Raw genomic sequence first — 21,876 nt, 5'->3', positions numbered from 1 at the left:
AGGAGCACATTCACTGGAAATTTGAAGAATGACAAGGATTCTCATATAAATGCAGGAAGGTTCTCCTGATGGTGGGGGAGTCCAGAGCAAGGGGGTCACTGTCTAAGGATATGGGGTGGGCCATTTCAGACTGAAATGGGGAGAAATGTCTTCACCCAGAGAGTGGGGAGCCGATGGGATTCTCTGCCGCAGAAAGCATTTGAGACCAAAACATTGAATGTTTTTAAGAAACATTAGATACAGTTCTTGGGGCCAAAGGGTAAGGGGAGAAATTGGGATCAGGGGACTGAGTTGGATGATTGACCTGGATCATGTTGAATAGGGGAGCAGGTCCAAGGGCCGAATGGCCTACTCCTGCTCTCTATGTTTCTGAACGATATGAGGGAGGGAGAAAAACGCTGTCAGACAGAGCCGCATCACAGCCTCCAGCTGTCCTTAGGTGGAGCCTGTTGCTGTATTGAAGTAGAGCTGGCGTGGTGTCCCGGAGAGTCCTGGCTGAGATTTATCTCTTAAACAACATCACAGATAGTCGCATCATCAACACATTGTCATTAACTGAAAAGTCCTTCGTTGGCTGGAAAATGCTGTGTGCCGTCCTGAGCTAGCCAAAGGTGCTAGTTCAATGCAACTGCTTTGTCTGTTTGTCTCTGAGCTGACCACAGGCTGGGTGTGGTTGGAGAATGGAGATGAGCTGCTGTCCCAGTTTCCCCGGGGTAATCCCTCACTCCATATCCCAGTGATTCCTGGCTGCCTCCACAATCTGGGATACACTCAGCCTTCGTTCCAGTTGGTTTTCCCGGGATTGGCCAGCTGAGGGGAGGGATGTGTGTTTTCACAGTAAAGCCTGGATTCGGCTGTTGCTCCCTGCACCTTCCTGGGTGGGTCCAGGGGCTGGCAGCTGCTCACAGGGCCCCATGGTCATTGGCAGTGATGAGGAGGGCAGGAAGGGAGAGCAGCAGGTGGGTGAAGCTTGGATCTTGTGGTGACTGTGAGACACAGGCACCTGTTCCCTTCTTGCATTGGTGTTTCTCACACAACAGCCCTGTGTACGGAGGGAGACACAGACACCTGCCATTGTCCTCACACACTCCCCCGTTCTCACACCGGGTCAGGACGTTATCACAAACTCTCGCTGCAAGGAAACAGAGAGCTCTGCTCAATGACAATCTCCCCAAGTCACAGATGGTTTCAATACCCCCCACTGCCCAGCTCCCATCGACAAACATCCACACCCCGAGAATCCAACAAAGGACAGTCGGACACACATTATAAAGAGAAGGCCAACAGGGAAGCAAAGGAACAAGGGGCACAGAAAGGTAAACGATGGACTGAAATGATCCCAGAATAGAAACTGAAACTGGGAAGGAACCCACAACAAGAGCCAATCAGGAGGGGGGGGGAACGGGGGGGGGGGGGGGGGGGGAGGGGGGAGAGTGGGGGGGAGAGTGACCAACATGCTGCACCCACCTGGGGGGGACGGGGGCGGGGGGGGGAGGGGGGGAGAGTGAGTGGGGAGAGAGAGTGAGGGAGGGCGAGAGAGTGAGGGTGAGGAGAGATGGAGCTACTGAGGGTTCCATCGATAACCTCTCAGATCTCAGCAGAGATCTCTGAGAAGGCGTTAGTGCTCTCAGTATTGACAGACCGAGGGTCTCGGTGGGTGAGAGATCAAAGGGAGAGACTGAAATAGATATTTAAGAACAAAAGGGGAGATGACAAACCAAAGTAAAAATCATCTAAGCCTGGCTCTGATCGATTCAATCAGTGAATTTTAATGGAGTTTGGGGAGAAATGGCAGGTAGATTCCTGACAGATTTCTAACGGGTTCCTGGGAAAGGGGACAGTGCACAGAAAATGGCAGAGACTGAGGGGGATTCCTGTATTTCAAAAGGGACAGAGAACAATCCTGGGAATTATAGATTCATGCAGGGAACGTCGGGGAGAGGGAAGCTGAGGGAAAACTTCCTCAGAGAAATCCCAGAAAAACCTGGAGCAACAGCAAGAGCAGCCAAAAAAAAAAGCAACTTCCAAAAAGGAAACAAATGCGAGAGGAAGCAGATTAAACTCTCTGAAGAGGAATAGCGAGGGTCGATCAGGGGAATGTGGTCGATGTGGTGTATTTGGACTTTTAAATAACCTTTGAATAGGTGCTGCAGAGTGAGCTCATGGGAAAGGTGAGATTGTGAGGAGCAGAATGGACAAGATTCAGGAAGGTGACCAGTAACACTGACCATGGGGCAATGGGACAAGGTGGAAGATGAAATGTTGACAGAGACTGAGCACAGCCCTGAGCATCGTGCTTGAGGAAGGATGTGAGAGCCTTGGAGAGGGTTCTCTCACTCAGCCAGTTACTCTGCTTTCAGACCCTGTGCTGCCTCAGAGACACAAAAGGCAGGATGGAGTGAGGCCAGCACCTGGGGGGATCAGTACTGACCTCGACAGCCCCTGTGCCAGTAATATCCAGGTAAACACTTGTCACATTTGGGCCCCGTCACTCCAGCCTTGCAGTCACAATACCCCGTGTCATTACAGCGTCGATGTAGAGAGCCATCAGGGTTACACTGACAGTCTGTAAGAACAAGACAACACACAGACACACTGCACATTGTACCCAGAGATTACTGAGTTAACACATCAACACTAACTCAGCAACACCACTGACTGAGAGGCAGGACAAGGGACCGTCAGACGCTGGGACAAACACACCTCTCCAATCCTTTACAAACTGTTTCAGTGCTGTCCCCACTGAGTGCACACAGCCCGGCTCCCACTGTTCCCATAAGCTGCACAGATTCCCAACGCCAGGAAAAGCAAATATTGGCTTCAATGTCCCAGGATCGAGTTCACCAGCAGACAGGAGAGACCTAACTGTGTCAAACCATCGCTCCCACATTTCTGTCTCCATGTGAGAAACAGGCGGGAGATGCACTGGAGAGCAGAGGGGGGGTGGGGTGGGGTGGGGGGGGGGGGGGTGGGGGTAGGGGGAGTGAGATTGACAGAGACACCCCAGAACAGAGAGGCTCTGATGGTGAGGAAAGGTTGGACAGGCAGGAGGCTGGTCACTCCTGGAGAGACACAGCGGAGACTCTAACCTGAAAGACGAGGGGGTGGGGTCACTGGAAGATCGACAGAAGATGTTCCACCACCTCCACCCTCTCCCCCCCCCCTTCCCCACCAACTGTGTTGGGGAGGTCAGACTCAGGGTCATCAACATCAGACAATCCCTAATAAATCCCAACGGGAATTACAGAGAAACATCTTCCCACAGGGAGGCAGGGGGAATGTAGGACTCACTCCCAGGAGGGGATTGTGGGGGGAAGCAGGACACCAGGGAAAGGCCTGACCAGGCCCCTCTGGGGAGTACTCTGGACCAGGGGGGGTCAGGGCTTAACAATGTGTTGCTGGAAAAGCGCAGCAGGTCAGGCAGGGTCACAGGAACGGGAGAATCGACGTTTCGGGCATAAGCCCTTCATCAGGCCTGGGGTGTGGGGGAGGGGGAGGGGGAGGGGGGGGGTCAGGCCGGATTTGGGGGAGGGGGAGGGGAGTCAGACCTGGTTTGGGGGAGGGGGTAAGGGTCTGGGTGAGGGTCTGGGTGGGGGTCCGGGCGGGGGTCTGGGTGGGGGGTCCGGGCGGGGGTCCGGGTGGGGGTGTGGGTGGGGGTGCGGGCGGGGGTCCGGGCGGGGGTGCGGGTGGGGGTGCGGGCGGGGGTCTGGGTGGGGGTGCGGGCGGGGGTCCGGGTGGGGGTGTGGGCGGGGGTCTGGGTGGGGGTCAGGGCGGGGGTGCGGGCGGGGGTCTGGGTGGGGGTCAGGGCGGGGGTGCGGGTGGGGGTGCGGGCGGGGGTGCGGGCGGGGGTCTGGGTGGGGGTCTGGGCGGGGGGTGCGGGCGGGGGTCCGGGTGGGGGTCAGGGCAGGGGTCTGGGTGGGGGTCAGGGCGGGGGTGCGGGTGGGGGTGCGGGCGGGGGTGCGGGCGGGGGTCTGGGTGGGGGTCAGGGCGGGGGTGCGGGCGGGGGTGCGGGCGGGGGTGCGGGCGGGGGTCTGGGCGGGGGTCTGGGTGGGGGTCAGGGCGGGGGTGCGGGTGGGGGTGCGGGCGGGGGTGCGGGCGGGGGTCCGGGTGGGGGTCCGGGCGGGGGTCCGGGCGGGGGTCTGGGCGGGGGGTGCGGGCGGGGGTCCGGGTGGGGGTCCGGGCGGGGGTCAGGGCGGGGGTCAGGGCGGGGGTGCGGGTGGGGGTCTGGGTGGGGGTCAGGGCGGGGGTGCGGGTGGGGGTCTGGGTGGGGGTCAGGGCGGGGGTCAGGGCGGGGGGAGCAGGCACTGACCTAAGCAGACGTTGTGGTGGTGGAGCTGAGCTGAAGGGTTCCGATGGTAACCCCCGCGGCACAAATGGCAGTGTCGCCCCCGGGTGCGGTGTCTACAGCTCACACAGACAGCAGCACGGAACAGCAGCAGGTAACTGCACCGCATCGAGTGTCCGAAACACTGACACACTTGGGAGGAAAAGACAGACAGGGTAGCTGCAGCTCAGACTGGGGGGGGGGGGGGGGGGGGGAGGGGGGGGGAGAGAGGGGAGGGTGGGGAGGGGGGGCCGGGGGGGACGGGGGGAGAGGGTGGACAGGGGGAAGGGGGGAAGGGGGGAGGGGGAGAGGGAGGGTAGAGAGGGGAGGGTGGGGAGGGGGGCCGGGGGGGACGGGGGGAGAGGGTGGACAGGGCGGGGGAGAGAGGGGGGACGGGAGTGACCAACATGCTGCCTTGGGGGGGACAGAGGGGAGGGGGGAGAGAGAGTGAGGGAGAGAGAGGGAGAGGGTGAGGGAGAGAGAGGGGGAGAAGGAGGAAGGCAGAGGAGGAAGGCAGAGCAGGGAGGGGAGAGAGAGGAATAAGGGAGAGATAGAGGAGGACTTTGAGAGCAGGAGAGAGAAAGAGAGAGAGAGAGATGGGAAGATGGAGAGAAAGAAGGTGTGAAGGAGTGAACGGGTCGACAGGGAGTGAGGGAGAGACAGGAGAGTGTGAGGGGGAGAGAGATGGAGAACCATGTGAGTGATGGGGATGGGGGGGGGTGTGAGGGAGGGGGGTGTGAGTGAGGGGGGTGTGAGTGAGTGTTGGGGGGTGTGAGTGAGGGGAGTGTGAGTGAGGGGAGTGTGAGTGAGGGGGGTGTGAGTGAGGGGGGTGTGAGTGAGTGAGGGGGGTGTGAGTGAGTGATGGGGGTGTGAGTGAGGGGGGTGTGAGTGAGTGATGGGGGGTGTGAGTGAGGGGAGTGTGAGTGAGGGGGGTGTGAGTGAGTGAGTGATGGGGGTGTGAGTGAGGGGAGTGTGAGTGAGGGGGGTGTGAGTGAGTGATGGGGAGGGGGGTGTTAGTGAGGGGAGTGTGAGTGAGGGAGGTGTGAGTGAGGGGGATGTGAGTGAGGGGGGTGTGAGTGAGTGAGGGGGGTGTGAGTGAGGGGGGTGTGAGTGAGGGGGGTGTGAGTGAGTGATGGGGGGTGTGAGTGAGGGGAGTGTGAGTGAGGGGGGTGTGAGTGAGTGATGGGGAGGGGGGTATCCCTGAGGGGGGGGCAGTGACAGACAGCCATCAGACCCCTGACCCATTCTCTTCACACTCCATCAGCAGGTGGGAAGCAGATGGTCCCAATCCTCGCTCAGGCCTCGAGGTTGAGAGGTTCGGGTCCGGGTCACTGACACTGAACATAGAACACAGAACATTACAGCTCAGTACAGGCCCTTCGGCCCCTCGATGTTGTACCGACCTGTGGAACCAATCTGAAGCCCATCTAACCTACACTATTCCATCCTCATCCAGATGTTTATCTAATGACCATTTAAATGCCCTTAAAGTTGGTGAAAGTGAGGGCTGCAGATGCTGGAAACCAGAGTCTAGATTAGATCAGAGTGTTGCTGGAAAAGCACAGCAGGTCAGGCAGCATCCGAGGAGCAGGAAAATCGATGTTTCAGGCAAAAGCCCTTCATCAGGATTGATTCAATCGCGATAGACTCATTCCTGATGAAGGGCTTTTGCCTGAAACGTCGATTTCCCTGCTCCTCGGATGCTGCCTGACCTGCTGTGCTTTTCCAGCAACACTCTGATCTAATCTAGACTTAAAGTTGGTGAGTCTATTCCTGTCACAGGCAGCGCGTTCCCCGCCCCTACTACTCTCTGAGTAAAGAAGCTACCTCTCACATCTGTCCTATATCTATCACCCCTCAGTTTAATGCTCTGTCCCCTCGTTCTCGCTGTCCCCATACTTGGAAAAAGGCTCTCCCTGCCCACCCTATCTCACTCTCTGATTATCTTATATGTCTCTATTAAGTCACCTCTCAATCTTCTTCTCTCCAACGAAAACAGCCTCAAGTCCCTCAGCCTTTCCTCATAAGACAGCACGGACCCTGGCACCTGGGAGACAACACGCCAACCGTGAGTCTCTCTCGTCCCCACAGAACCTCCTATCTGTCCCCCTGACTGTGGAGTCCCCAATGACCACTGCTCTGGTCCTCTTCCCCCTTCCCCTCTGAGCAGCAGGGACAGACTCTGTGCCAGAGCCCTGTGCCCCACTGCTTTCCCCCGATAAGTCATCCCCCCCAACAGTGTCCAAAACGTTATCCTTACTGTTGAGGGGAACAGCCACGGGGGATCCCTGCACTGCCTGCCGGTTCCCTTTCCATCCCCTGACTGTAACCCATCTCCCTTTCTCTTGTACCTGAGGTGTGTGAGGGGGGATGTGAGGGAGGAGGGTGTGAGTGAGGAAGTGAGGGGGGTGTGAGTGAGTGATGGGGAGGGGGGATGTGAGGGAGGAGGGTGTGAATGAGGAAGTGAGGGAGGTGTGAGTGAGTGATGGGGAGGGGGGATGTGAGGGAGGAGGGTGTGAGTGAGGAAGTGAGGGGGGTGTGAGTGAGTGATGGGGAGGGGGGATGTGAGGGAGGAGGGTGTGAGTGAGGAAGTGAGGGGGGTGTGAGTGAGTGATGGGGAGGGGGGATGTGAGGGAGGAGGGTGTGAGTGAGGAAGTGAGGGGGGTGTGAGTGAGTGATGGGGAGGGGGGATGTGAGGGAGGAGGGTGTGAGTGAGGAAGTGAGGGAGGTGTGAGTGAGTGATGGGGAGGGGGGATGTGAGGGAGGAGGGTGTGAATGAGGAAGTGAGGGGGGTGTGAGTGAGTGATGGGGAGGGGGGATGTGAGGGAGGAGGGTGTGAATGAGGAAGTGAGGGGGGTGTGAGTGAGTGATGGGGAGGGGGGATGTGAGGGAGGAGGGTGTGAATGAGGAAGTGAGGGGGTGTGAGTGAGTGATGGGGAGGGGGGATGTGAGGGAGGAGGGTGTGAATGAGGAAGTGAGGGAGGTGTGAGTGAGTGATGGGGAGGGGGGTGTGACGACCTCCCTGTAACTCCTCTCAACAATCCCATCTGCTTCCAAATGTCCCACATCCCAAATGGTCCTGTAGCAGAATCACAAATCCTGAAATTCTGAGGAGTTAGGGTAACTCTGGGGAGAGGTCAGGTCACTCTTGGTCAGTTAGGGTCACTCTCGGTCAGTTAGGGTCACTCTTGGTCAGTTAGGGTCACTCTCGGTCAGTTAGGGGAGTTTTAGAGTCATAGAGAAGTGCAGCACAGAAACAGACCCTTTTTCTGGGGGTCTAACCCGTCCATGCTGACCAGATATCCTGAACTAATCTCGTCCCATTTGCCAGCTCCGGCCCATATCCCCCCAAACCCTTCCCATCATACACCCATGCTGATGCCATATAAATGTTACAATTGTACCAGCCTCCACCGCTTCCTCTGACAGAGTGAAAACGTTGTCCCTTAGATCCCTTTAAATCTTTCCCCTCTCATCCTATGCCCTCTAGTTCTGGACTCCTCCTCCCCTACTGCCTATTCAACCTATGGTCACCCTCGGTCAGTTATGTTCACTCTCAGTCAGTTAGGGTCACTCTTGGTTAGTAACAGTCACTCTCAGTCAGTTAGGGTCACTCTCAGTCAGTAACGGTTACTCTCAGTCAGTTAGGGTCACTCTCAATCAGTAACGGTCATTCTCGGTCAGTTAGGGTAACTCTCGGTCAGTAACGGTTACTCTCAGTCAATTAGAGTCACTCTTGGTCAGTAACGGTCACTCTCAGTCAGTAACGGTTACTCTCAGTCAGCTAGGGTCACTTTTGGTCAAGAACAGTCACTCTCGGTCAGTTAGGGTCACTCTCTGTCAGTTACAGTCACTCTCAGTCAGTAAGGGTCACTCTCAATCAGTAACGGTCATTCTTGGTCAGTTAGGGTAACTCTCGGTCAGTAGCGGTCACTCTCAGTCAGTTAGGGTCACTCTCTGTCACTAGTGGTCACTCTCGGTCAGTAACAGTCAATCTTGGTCAATAGTGGTCACTCCTGGTCAGTCATGGTCACTCTCGGTCAGTGGGGGGGTGGGGTGGTGGTGGTTTTGGGGGTTCCCTCAGTGGAAGGTGTGGAATGATGTGAGCAGCATGTAAAGGGTTAATAACTGGGAATGCCGTGATGTTAAATCCATGATCGAGGTGAACATATTGTGACAGTGAGACTCACCCACTGCCCAGTCCGGTATCTGGGAAATCAGGACTACACCAGGATCAGACCTGTCCCAGTCACAGCTTTACCACACTCATCCCCAATCACACTCACTCCCTGTTCACACACACTCCACGTTCACACACACTCCACGTTCACACACACTCCACGTTCACACACACCCCACGTTCACACTCACTCCTTTCACACTCACTCCTTTCACACTCACTCCACGTTCACACACACCCCACGTTCACACACACCCCACGTTCACACTCACTCCTTTCACACTCACTCCTTTCACACTCACTCCACGTTCACATTCACTCCACGTTCACACTCACCCCCCCCGTTCACACACACTCCCTGTTCACAATCAACCCCCCCCCCCCCCGTTCACACTCACTCCTTGCTCTTTCCACTGAAAGCTCACACTCTCTCCCCATTCACACACAGAATATGGAACAATACAGCACAGAACAGGCCCTTCGGCCCTCGATGTTGTGCCGACCTGTGAACTATTCTCAGCTCGTCCCCCTACACTATCCCATCATTATCCATGTGCTTATCCAAGGATTGTTTAAATCTCCCTAATGTGGCTGAGGTGACTACATTAGCAGGTAGGGCATTCCACGCCCTTACCACTCTCTGAGTAAAGAACCTGCCTCTGACATCTGTCTTAAACCTATCACCCCTCAGTTTGTAGTTATGCCCCTCGTACACACTGACACCATCATCCTGGGGAAAGGACTCTCACTGTCTACCCTATCTAATCCTCTGATCAATATTCCAAGTGTGGCCACACCAGCGTGCTGTAGAGTTACAGCATGATATTGTGGGTCCGGAACTCAATCCCATTTACACTCACTTCCTGTTCCTATTTACTTGTTCACACTCACTGTTCACAATTACTCCCTAATCACATTCACTCCCCGTTCACACTCACCCCCATTCACCATCATTCCCCATTCACGCACTCCCTGTTCACACTCACTCCCTGTAACCAATCCCTCCTTGTTCACACTCACTCCCCTTTAACACAGTCATTCCCCATTCACACTCACTCCCTTTTCACGCCCACTCCCTGTTCACACTCCCCCCCGTTCACACTCACTCCCTGTTACTCTTCTCATTCACACTCACTCCCTGTTCACACTCACCCCCCGTTCACACTCACCCCCCCCCCCCGTTCACATTCACTCCCTGTTCACTCCTACACTCGGTCCTTGGACAGTGAGGGGTGAGGGATACTCCCGATACAGGAATGGCCCCTGGTATAGCAGCTCACACTCAGAGGGAATCACGTTCAACTTACACTCACTGGGCTGTTTGTCCGGGAGACCTGGAGCGAGAGACACAGAGAGACACAGAGACACAGAGACACAGAGAGAGAGAGAGAGAGAGAGAGAGACACAGAGACACAGAGACACAGAGACACAGAGAGAGAGAGAGAGAGAGAGAGTGTTAGTGAGTTTGAGAGATGTTGGATGAACAATCCGTATGGATCACAGACAAACCCAACAGCTCACACCGAGCGATCCCGGGATTCCCCCAAGGCAGCGAGACACAGAACAAACCAGGAATTCCCACACTTTCCCCTCAAAGTGTTCACTCCCATCGGGAGAGAGACCGGGCAGGGTCACTGAAACACTCACAGTGTGGCAACACTCAATCAGAGTGAGTGTGAGATCACTGAGTGTGATCAGAGTGTGATCAGTGAGTGTGTGTTAGATCACTAAGTGGGATCAGTGTGAGTGCGAGATCAGTGTGAGGGTGATCAGTGTGAGTGTGAGATTACTGAGTGTGATCAGTGTGAGTGTATGATTAGTGTGAGCGTGATCAGTATGAGCGTGATTAGTGTGTGATCAGAGTGAGCGTGATCAGTATGAGCGTGATTAGTGTGTGATCAGAGTGAGTGTGATCAGTATGAGTGTGAGATCATTGAGTGTGATCAGTGTGAGTGTGTGACCAGTGTGAGCGTGATCAGTGTGAGTGTGTTGCGAAGACATGGCGTTATGGTGTTATCACTCGGATATGAATCCGGAAATCCCGGTCACGTTCCTGGGGATCACGTTCAGATTCCGTCCTGACGGATGTATCTCAGTCCCTGGAAGAGGTGGGGGAGGGGCTGTGGGGGATGGGGAGGGGCTGTGGGAGAAGAGGGGAGTCTGTGGGGGATGGGGAGGGGCTGTGGGGATGGGGAGGGGCTGTGGGGGAAAATGGGGCCAATGGCTTGAATTGACTCGATGTGGTCCAGGATGGATAGAATGAATGGCCTCTCGCTGTGCTGTCAGATTTGCTGAATGTGTGTGTGTGTGTGTGTGTGTGTGTGTGTGTGTGTGTGTGTCTGTGTGTGTCTGTGTCTGTGTGTGAATGTGTGTGTCTGTGTGGATGTGTGTCTATGGTGTGTGTGTGCGGTGTCTGGGTGTGCGTGTCGGTGTGGTTGTGGTTGTGTGTGTGTGTGCGTGTTTGCGGGTGGGTGTGGGTGTGTGCAGCTGTGGGTGTGTGTATGGATGGTTGTGTGTGCAGGTGTGTGCGCGGGTGGGTGTGGGTGTGTGCAGGGGTGGGTGTGTGTGTGCAGGTCCATGTGTGTCTGGATGTGGGAGTGTGCGGGTGTGTGTGTTGTGTGCGTGTGTGCGCTGAAGGTGTGTGTGTGGGTGGTGTGTGTGAGTGTGTGTGTGTGTGTGTGTGTGTGTGTGGGTGTGTGTGTGGGTGGGTGTGTGGGTGGGTGGGTGTGTGTGGGTGTGTGGGTGTGTGTGTGGGTGGGTGTGTGTGGGTGTGTGGGTGTGTGGGTGTGTGGGTGGGTGGGTGTGCGCTGAAGGCCTCACTGTGGGTCAGGGACACATTGAGAAACAGTGACAGGGCTGGAATTGGCAACAGAGGAGCCGGGAGGGAGGGGGGAGGGAGCTGGGGGGGTGGGGAGGGGGGAGGAGGGATGGAGGAGGGAGGGGGAAGGGAGGGAGGAGGGAGCCGGGAAGGAGTGCGGAGGGAGCGAGGAGGGAGCCGGGAGGGAGCGAGGAGGGAGCGGAGCGAGGAGGGAGCCGGGAGGGAGTGAGGAGGGAGAGGGGAGGGACCGAGGAAGGAGCTGGGAGGGAGTGAGGAGGGAGAGGGGAGGGAGCGAGGAGGGAGCCGAGAGGGAGCGAGGAGGGAGAGGGGAGGGAGCGAGGAGGGAGCCGAGAGGGAGTGAGGAGGAAGAGAGGAGGGAGCCGGGAGGGAGAGAGGAGGGAGCGCGGAGGGAGAGAGGAGGGAGCGAGGAGGGAGCGAGGAGGGAGCCGGGAGGGAGCCGGGAGGGAGCCGGGAGGGAGAGAGGAGGGAGTGTGGAGGGAGTGAGGTAGGAGCCGGGAGGGAGGGAGGAGGGAGTGAGGAGGGACCGGGGAGGGAGGGGGTGTGAGCTGACAGGAATGGCTGTTACTCACAGACATTGGCCGTGCCTTTGGGGATGGGGAGGTAGGAACCTGCCGTCCAAGGTCGTCCATGGAAACCGTTCTTGCAGCTGCCACAGTCCTGGCCCGTTGTGTTGTGCTCACACTGACAGCTCAGCCTCCCATTCTCCTGGATACAGTTGTTGGCGTGAAGGTGGCACTTACACCTGGGGACAGACAATGACAAGCTGCTTCACAACGTGTTCACTAACTCCGTCCAGGAAAAGACTCTGTGTAGAGGCTGTCTGTGTCCCTGCCAACAACAACACCGTGCTCCTCACTAACTCACATTCACAGCAACAGACAGGCCTGTTGCTCATTGTCCATTACCTCATTCATCATCAGAACAACAACTGAGGGGCAGGGGTTAGCATCAGCAGCTCAACTGACCCCTCGCTCCACAGAGAAACTCCCTGCATTTATATAGCACCCGACACAATCTCCAGGTGTCTTGTTACATTGCAAGTTTGTTCAAACATACTGAGGTCCTCAGGAGGGCCATGGAAATACCAGTTGTTGTTGCTGCTGTTGTAGTTTCTTGCTGCTCTGAAAGGAAGCTTGTACATTTACGTAGCACCATTAACAGAGTAAACAATCCCGCGGTGATTCCCGGAAGTGTTAATCCAGAGTGTCCCCCAGATGGTGACCCCAATGTCCACATGATCATGATCCCAATGGCCCGATGAAAGTGAATTTGATACTGAGCCACGGCGAGGGGGTGGGCGGTGGGGGGGAGATATTGAGAGAGGTGACTAAACCCCAGGTGAAAGAGAGTGGTTTATGGAGGGTGTCAATGTTGGGGGAGCGAGATGGCGAGACAGGGAGGGTTAGTTGGGGGAGTTGGAGAGCTCAGGGTACAGGCAGCTGAAGACAGGACAGCCAATACTGAGAGAGACCTTCACCCTCAATGACCTCTGGGAGATCAGACCAACCTCCCAGTGAGCAGTGAGCCCCCATCCATCCCCACACGTCCCCCCTGGGACTGAACATTCCCCTCCATCCCAATGTCTCCTACTGTGTTTGAGTTCCTCTCCTGTGTAACACCCTGAGACATTTCACTGTGTGGAAGGTGCTATGGAAATGCAAATTGTGATAGTTTAATTGGTGTGATTTTGTGAGGCCCCAAGTGTTTCAGTGTGTGCAGAGTTTCCTCAGTGAATCTGTGCTGATAACATCCAGTCAGCCTTTAACTCAGCACAAAGCTTCCAAATCTGCAGATTGTCCCTTGTACATTTTGCAAATTGGCATTTCTGGAGATATTTTACGAAACTAAGCGAAACGCAGACAGCTCCTCGGGGATGGGGAAGGGCAGCATCAACATTTCACTGCTGCTGCTCTCTAATTAGTGTTTGAAGATTCTCCTGCACGAAAACTTGGAGTATTCTCCCAGAAGCTGACTCTGGAATGATGGGTTAATGGTTAAAGGCCCTGGAGACTGTGGGATGGTGGGATAAGGGACAACTGTTCGGAATATTCAACACACAGTCCGAATAGTTCACGGCATCAGCAACAGCTTTCCCAGATTAAACAGGAACAAACTGTTTCCGGGATCAGGGACCAGCCAGAATCCGATTGAAAAGGGGAGAACGGGGCGATGGGGAATGAGCAGGGAGTGGGATAAACTGAACAAAGCTTTCACGGAGCTAGTACAGACTGAGGGGCTGACTGGCCTTGGCCTGTGCTGCAATTCTCTGGCGAGGCTGGGGATTGGCTGTGAGGTGAGCACAGGATCAGATTCTGCTGCCTGATTGGTTGGATTGAGCCAGTCATCAGGAGCCTCAGAGCAGGGCCAGGGGAATGTGGCCCCAGTGCCAACCCTGTGGGCATACTCCTTCAGGGAAGTTAGCACAGGGTGACAGGGCTGTGCTGACCTACTGCGGGAGGCATCACAATCCATCCCTGTTAAACCAGATGTGAACCCTGAGAGCAGGATTCCCGATCTCCAACCACCCAGCACCCTCCAGATGTTACCCCTGGGAGATTATTCCCGAGGATGTTATCCCGGACAATTCCCACCAGGTTTCCCAGAGTGACGGAGTGTGTTGGGTTTTGATAATGTCCATGTGCCAACGTTAACCGATAGGATTCCTTCCAGAAGTTTCCCAGCAGAAGGTCACCCTGTTGTTTATTCCCAGAGAGAGAGGGATCCAGATGTTCCAGGATCAAACCACCTCCAGATGTTAATGTGAGACAGTGATGACACTTTCAGTGTTAATCCAGAGGGTCCCCCAGATGGTGACCCCAATGTTCACATGATCATGATCCCAATGGCCCCCAGGGGTCACCCCCCTACCCCCAGGTGTTCCCCCCCCAGGGGTCACCCCCCCACCCCACCCCCAGGTGTTCCCCCCCAGGTGTTTCCGCCAGGGGTCACCCCCCCACCCCGCCCCCAGGTGTTCCCCCCCCAGGGGTCACCCGCCCCGCCCCCAGGTATTCCCCCCCCAGGTGTTTCCCCCAGGGGTCACCCCCACCCCCAGGTGTTGCCTCCCCTCCCCCAGGGATGCCCCCTCCCCCAGGGGATGCCCCCAGCCCTGACGCAGTGCCCCCTGGGGCAGGGGCTGGGCCTTGACCTCAGGACCCCCTCGGTGGGGAGTTGGGAAGCTCTCACCTGCCCCGAATGTCCAGGTTGGAGATGGCGTAGAAGTATTTGGAGAGGTTCAGGGGGTCGACGCTGGTGGGGCCAGTGGCAGGCCGGAGGAGGCGCAGCCTCAGGTCAGTCACGGTGAAGAAGTCCCTCAGCTCCTTGGTAGTGTCCAGGCGGCTGTACAAGGAGGCCATATCACTGAGCCGGGGTCCCCCAAACAGGGCGAACCGCGCCTGGATCTCAAAACGCACCGTCTTCTCCAGCTTCCACACGTAGCCCCTGGAATACTCCTCGGTGCAGATAATGTCCAGGACCGAGGCCGGGGTGAGATCCCGGGCTTTCCGGGACTCCATGCCGAAGGAGTTGAGGCAGTCGACAGCGTAGAACTGATAGGGCTGCCACGTGTGGCCGTGATCGAGAGATTTCTCCAGCACCATCTGCTCTGGCCGGCCCGATTCAAAGGTGATGACAATGTCCTCGGTCAGCTCGATGCTCTTACCCCAGGACAGGGTGAGATTGACCACCAGGGGCTCCGGGAACTGTCTCCACGACACACTCTGCCAAAAGGTGTTGGGTACCCGGCCCTCATCATCCAGCATCAGCTCGGGGGGGTGGGAGAGCTCCAGGGTACGGGCATCACACTCATTATTACACATGTACGGGTTCTCCTAGAATCAGCAACCACAACGGGAGCAGGGTCAGAGACTGGGGAAAGCTCCCTCTACACTGTACACCCTCCCCATCAAACACTCCCAGGGACAGCACGGGGTCAGAGACTGGGGAAAGCTCCCTCTACACTGTACACCTTCCCCCCATCAAACACTCCCAGGGACAGGGACAGCACGGGGTCAGAGACTGGGGAAAGCTCCCTCTACACTGTACACCCTCATCAAACACTCCCAGGGACAGGGACAGCACAGGGTCAGAGACTGGGGAAAGCTCCCTCTACACTGTACACCACCTCCCCCCATCAAACACTCCCAGGGACAGGGACAGCACGGGGTCAGAGACTGGGGAAAGCTCCCTCTACACTGTACACCCTCATCAAACACTCCCAGGGACAGGGACAGCACAGGGTCAGAGACTGGGGAAAGCTCCCTCTACACTGTACACCACCTCCCCCCATCAAACACTGACAGGGACAGCACGAGGTCAGACACTGGAGAAAGCTCCCTCTACACCGTACATCCTCCCCATCAAACACTCCCAGGGAAGGGACAGCACGGGGTCAGACACTGGAGAAAGCTCCCTCTACACTGTACACCCCCCCATCAAACACTCCCAGGGACAGGGACAGCACAGGGTCAGACACTGGAGAAAGCTCCCTCTACACTGTACACCCTCCCCATCAAACACTCCCAGGGACAGGGACAGCACAGGGTCAGACACTGGGGAAAGCTCCCGCTACACTGTACACCCTCCCCATCAAACACTCCCAGGGACAGGGACAGCACGGGGTCCGACACTGGGGAAAGCTCCCTCTACACTGTACACCCCCATCAAACACTCCCAGAGACTGGGACAGCACGGGGTGAGACACTGGGGAAAGCTCCCTCTACACCGTACACCCCCTCCCCCCATCAAACACTCCCAGGGACAGGGACATCACAGGGTCAGACACTGGGGAAAGCACCCTCTATACTGTACACTTCCCCCCATCAAACACTCCCAGGGACAGGGACAGCACAGGGTCAGACACTGGGGAAAGCTCTCTCTACATTGTACACCCTCCCCATCAAACACTCCCAGGGACAGCACGGGGTCAGACACTGGGGAAAGCTCCCTCTACACTGTACACCCTCCCCATCAAACACTCCCAGGGACAGGGACAGGACGGGGTCCGACACTGAGAAAAGCTCCCTCTACACTGTACACCCTCCCCATCAAACACTCCCAGGGACAGGGACAGGACGGGGTCCGACACTGAGAAAAGCTTCCTCTACACTGTACACCACCATCAAACACTCCTAGGGACAGGGACAGCCCAGCGTCAGACACTGGGGAAAGCTCCCTCTACACTGTACACCCCCCCCCGATCAAACACTCCCAGGGACAGGGACAGCACGGGCTCTGACACTGGGGAAAGCTCCCTCTACACTGTACACCCTCCCCATCAAACACTCCCAGGGACAGGGACAGCACGAGCTCTGACACTGGGGAAAGCTCCCTCTACACTGTACACCCTCCCCATCAAACACTCCCAGGAACTGGGACAGCACGGGGTCAGACACTGAGGAAAGCTCCCTCTCCAACCTTTTTGATAAGAGGAATGTTTATTCCCTGTAATGCTCTCTGGTTAAAAGTGAAATCAATGTGTGTGTGTGTTGAATCAGGTTGCAGAGTGGAGTGGACAGTGAGACAGCTGCAGGATGACTTTGCTGCTGGTGTTAATGATTGATGGCAGCTCTCTGACTAAACATAGCCTCACACCATAAAATATTTACACACAGGAATTATAAAACAGCACAGGATTGGGAAAGGAGATGTAGAATCTCATTTTTTCCACACTGGAACTGTGTCCCTGTCTCTGAGTGATTCCCCAACACAACAAAAACATCAGAAACAGGAACATAAGGAGACCATTCACAGAGTCATAGAGATGTACAGCACAGAAACAGACCCTTCGGTCCAACCTGTCCATGCCGACCAAATATTCCAACCCAATCTAGTCCCACCTGCCAGCACCCGGCCCATATCCCTCCAAACCCTTCCTATTCATATCCCCATCCAAATGCCTCTTAAATGTTGTAATTGTACCAGCCTCCACCACATCCTCTGGCAGCTCATTCTATACACGTACCACCCTCTGTGTGAAAAAGTTGCCCCTTAGGTCTCTTTTATATCTTGCCCCTCTCACCCTAAACCAATGCCCTCTAGTTCTGGACTCCCCGAACCCAGGGAAAAGACTTTGCCTATTTATCCTATCCATGCCCCTCATAATTTTGTAAACCTCTATAAGGTCACCCCTCAGCCTCCGACGCTCCAGGGAAAACAGCCCCAGCCTGTTCAGCCTCTCCCTATAGCTCAAATCCTCCAACCCTGGCAACATCCTTATAAAACTTTTCTGAACCCTTTCAAGTTTCACAACATCTTTCCGATAGGAATGAGACCAGAATTGCACGCAATATTCCAACAGTGGCCAAACCAATGTCCTGTACAGCTGCAACATGACCTCCCAACTCCTGTACTCAATACTCTAACCAATAAAGGAAAGCATACCAAACGCCTTCTTCACTATCCTATCTACCTGCAACTCCACTTTCAAGGAGCTATGAACCTGCACTCCAAGGTCTCTTTGTTCAGCAACACTCCCTAGGACCTTACCATTAAGTGTATAAATCCTGCTAAGATTTGCTTTCCTTAAATGCAGCACATCATATTTATCTGAAATTAAATTCCATTAGTCACTTCTCAGCCCATTGGCCCATCTGGTCCAGATCCTGTTGTAATCTGAAGTAACCTTCTTCGCTGTCCACTACACCTCCAATTTTGGTGTCATCTGCAAACTTACTAACTGTACCTCTTATGCTCACATCCAAATCATTTATGTAAATGACAAAATGTAGAGGGCCCAGCACCGATCCTTGTGGCACTCCACTGGTCACAGGCCTCCAGTCTGAAAAACAACCCTCTACCACCACCCTCTGTCTTCTAACTTGCAGCCAGTTCTGTATCCAAATGGCTAGTTCTTCCTGTATTCCATGAGATCTAACCTTGCTAATCAGTCTCCCATGGGGAACCTTGTTGAACACCCTACTGAAGTCCATATAGATCACATCTACCTCACTGCCCTCATCAATCCTCTTTGTTACTTCTTCAAAAAACTCAATCAAGTTTGTGAGACATGATTTCCCACACACAAAGCCATGTTGACTATCCCGAATCAGTCCTTGCCTTTCCAAATACATGTACATCCTGTCCCTCAGGATTCCCTCCAACAACTTGCCCACCACTGAGGTCAGGCTCACTGGTCTACAGTTCCCTGGGTTGTGCTTACCACCCTTCTTAAACAGTGGCACCATGTTTGCCAATCTCCAGTCTTCCAGCACCTCACCTGTGACTATCGATGACACAAATATCTCAGCAAGAGGCCCAATAACCACTTCCCTGGTTTCTCACAGAGTTCTAGGGTCAGCCTCCCGAGTGTGCTGTATCAGACTGAGAGGCTGTATCCCAGACCGAGAGGGGATCTCATTGAAAGGCACAAGATTCTGCAGCAGTTGATTGGTTCGGTACGAAGAGACTGTGTCCAATGGGAGCGAATCAAAAAACTGGATCCATGTCGTCATCCCAGACTGACATCGATGTGATGATGGAACTTGCTCATCCCTCTGTGAGGGGTTTTCCACACATTAACGACACTCCGAGGGAAGGATATGTTCCTTATCTCAGTCTAGATGGCTGGACCCTGATCCCAAGAATGGATCTTGTTTTTGATTCGCTTCCCATTGGATTCGCTTCATGAGCCCAGCCATACTTCTCTGAAGATTAACTTTTACAGGTATCATTCTTTCAAAAATACTTGCCTTTTCAATCCTTACAACATCACTTCCCCACTCCCCGCCTCCCGGTATAATGTATTGACCTTGTTTTGTACACTGCAACACCCTCTGTCCTGTACTGACTGACCCCATTCTCATAGTTATCCCTTTATCTGCTGTGCCTGAAGTTAAATTCCTGGCCCTCTCCATTCTCTCTGACTTACGACTTGTTCTGGAAACTCTAACCTTTGCAGCGCCCATCCCCCCCATCCCCCCCACCATCCCCCACCCTCCTATAACTCTTTCCATTATTTTCCACACCACTGACCACCTCCGTCCTCCACACCCACCCACTATTCAGTTGAAAGCCCTATCCATCGCCCTAGTGAGAGCATTCACCAGGACTCTGCTCTCAGCCTGAAACCCATCCCATCGGGTCAGCCCCCTCCTTCCCCAGTATCAACGCCAATCTCCCCAAATTCAAACCCCTATCTCCCCCACCAATCAGTGAGTCACATGGTCACCTCTTTCATCTTGTTGGCTCTGTGCTGATTGGTCATAATCCCTCAATTAACGGGAAATGCTGAGGGGGAGGGAGATACATCTGAATGGAGTTAGAGGGGGAGATAAAGCACTGTATCCCCACGGTGCCCAACTCTCTCTAAAGGCATCAAGGGCATTGATGGACACCGCGTGCTCCCTCTCCAAGGTCACCCGGGCTTGGACATAACCATGGAAGAGTGGCAGGCAGTGGGCAGAGCTGACCCCATCCACGACCCCCTCCCTGGACTTGGTTCATCTGGAGATCATTACCTTTCTGATTCTGGTTTGTCATTCGGCCCCAAGCTGCTGTGTTCTCTCAGCAGAACCTCTTTCCTGTTGCGACCTGGATCAATGGTTTGCAGCCAAGATCCTCCACTCCACGCTCGCAGCAATGCGCCGGCACCGAACCTCTCTACCGTCAGCCCTGCCCCAGCTGAGGGCCACACTCTCTCAGAATTGCAAAGGACCCACTCTGTATTACATCCTCAGGAGAATTCATACTCTCAACAAACAGGATTTCAACTCCATCTCAAACATCAAAAACTGTAAGTACAACAAACTTTTATCCACTCACCTCCATAACCAGCGCTCCTCAAACATTCCAGAAGATTCCCCAGCCTCTGGAACTGCTCGGACAGCATTAGCCATGCGGATGGTGCAGCTACCACCCCTACACGGATTGATGACGTCACTTCTGCCCCCATCATGGCCACGCCCACAGCCACTTCTGCCCCTCACAATTCCTCATGTACCACACGTGACATCACTTCCTCCCCTCACATCATCGCTGATGTCACACGCTCAGTGACTTCTGCCCCCCCCTCCCTACCCCCCACTGCCATGGTCACCACCACTTCCGCCCCCACCAGCGCCACTCACCTGCATTCTGCTGACACGCCCCCCACAGACCCCACTGTCACCATCCCAGCCCCCAGAACCCTGAGGGGAACACTACCCCTGCACATGACTCCACCCCCATTCCCCCCACCACCACACCCATTCCAGTTACCGGCTCCGACCCCACTCCCAGCTCCACACCCACACCAGATCCCAGCTCCCAGCCCTGCCGGGTTTTCACCATCCCCCTGACCTCCCCCTCACTGAGGACGAACGATCAGTCCTCAGCAAAGGACTCACCTTCATCCCCCTCCGCCCACACATCAATGAATTTAATACACGCCGTGACGTCAAACAATTCTTCCGCCGCCTCCACCTCCGAGCTTACTTTCACAATCAGGATTCCCGCCCACCTTCCGAGGACCCCTTCGCCCGCCTCCAACACACTGCATCCACCTGGACACCCCGTGCTGGCCTATTACCCGCCCTCGACCTCTTCATTTCCAACTGCCGCCGGGACATTAACCGCCTCAACCTGTCTACCCCCCTCCCCCACTCTAACCTCTCACTCTCACGACACGCAGCCCTCCAATCCCTCTGCTCCAATCCCAACCTCACCATCAAGCCAGCAGATAAAGGGGGCGCAGTGGTAGTTTGGCGCACTGACCTCTACACCGCTGAAGCTAAACGCCAACTCGAGGACACCTCTTCCTACCGCCCCTTCGACCATAACCCCACACCCCATCACCAAACCATCATCTTCCAGACCATACAGAACCTCATCACCTCAGGAGATCTCCCACCCACAGCTTCCAACCTCATAGTTCGGGAACCCCGCACTGCCCGGTTCTACCTCCTTCCCAAGATCCACAAGCCTGACCACCCTGGCCAACCCATTGCCTCAGCATGCTCCTGCCCCACTGAACTCATCTCTACCTACCCCCCTAGCTCAGGAACTCCCCACATACGTTCGAGACACCACCCACGCCCTCCACCTCCTCCAAGACTTCCGTTTCCCCGGCCCCCAACACCTCATCTTCACCATGGATATCCAATCCCTCTACACCTCCATCCGCCATGACCAGGGCCTGCAAGCCCTCTGTTTTTTCCTCTCCAGACGTCCCCAACAGTACCCTTCCACCGACACACTCATTCGTCTGGCCGAACTGGTCCTCACCCTTAACAATTTCTCCTTCAAATCCTCCCACTTCCTCCAGACCAAAGGGGTAGCCATGGGCACACGTATGGGCCCCAGCTATGCTTGTCTCTTTGTTGGCTACGTAGAACAGTCCATCTTCTGTAATTACACCAGCACCACTCCCCACCTCTTCCTCCGCTACATTGATGACTGCATTGGCGCCACCTCGTGCTCCCGCGAGGAGGTTGAGCAATTCATCAACTTCACCAACACATTCCATCCTGACCTTAAATTTACCTGGACCATCTCTGACACCTCCCTCCCCTTCATGGACCTCTCCATCTCCATTAATGACGACCGATTTGACACTGACAT

The 21,876-nt window shown here is 55.3% G+C and overlaps 1 protein-coding gene across 1 annotated transcript in view; it reads right to left on the bottom strand.

Moving 5' to 3' along the window:
* Positions 1-902: 902 nt before the first annotated feature.
* LOC132818573 (netrin-G1-like) overlaps positions 903-21,876 on the bottom strand; it is a 38,968-nt gene continuing 17,994 nt past the window's right edge. The window contains exons 2-6 of the mRNA XM_060829630.1: positions 14,527-15,170; positions 11,913-12,085; positions 4,310-4,504; positions 2,432-2,566; positions 903-1,132 (exon numbers count right to left, since the gene is read on the bottom strand). Of these exons, the coding sequence (XP_060685613.1) occupies positions 903-1,132; positions 2,432-2,566; positions 4,310-4,504; positions 11,913-12,085; positions 14,527-15,170 (1,377 nt within the window). The remainder of the gene's footprint in view (positions 1,133-2,431; positions 2,567-4,309; positions 4,505-11,912; positions 12,086-14,526; positions 15,171-21,876) is intronic.

This window comes from Hemiscyllium ocellatum, chromosome 9, assembly GCF_020745735.1.
Source record: "Hemiscyllium ocellatum isolate sHemOce1 chromosome 9, sHemOce1.pat.X.cur, whole genome shotgun sequence".
Lineage (NCBI taxonomy): Eukaryota > Metazoa > Chordata > Chondrichthyes > Orectolobiformes > Hemiscylliidae > Hemiscyllium > Hemiscyllium ocellatum.
Note: the sequence above shows the minus strand (reverse complement) of the source record. Positions and strands in the feature narration are given on the sequence as shown.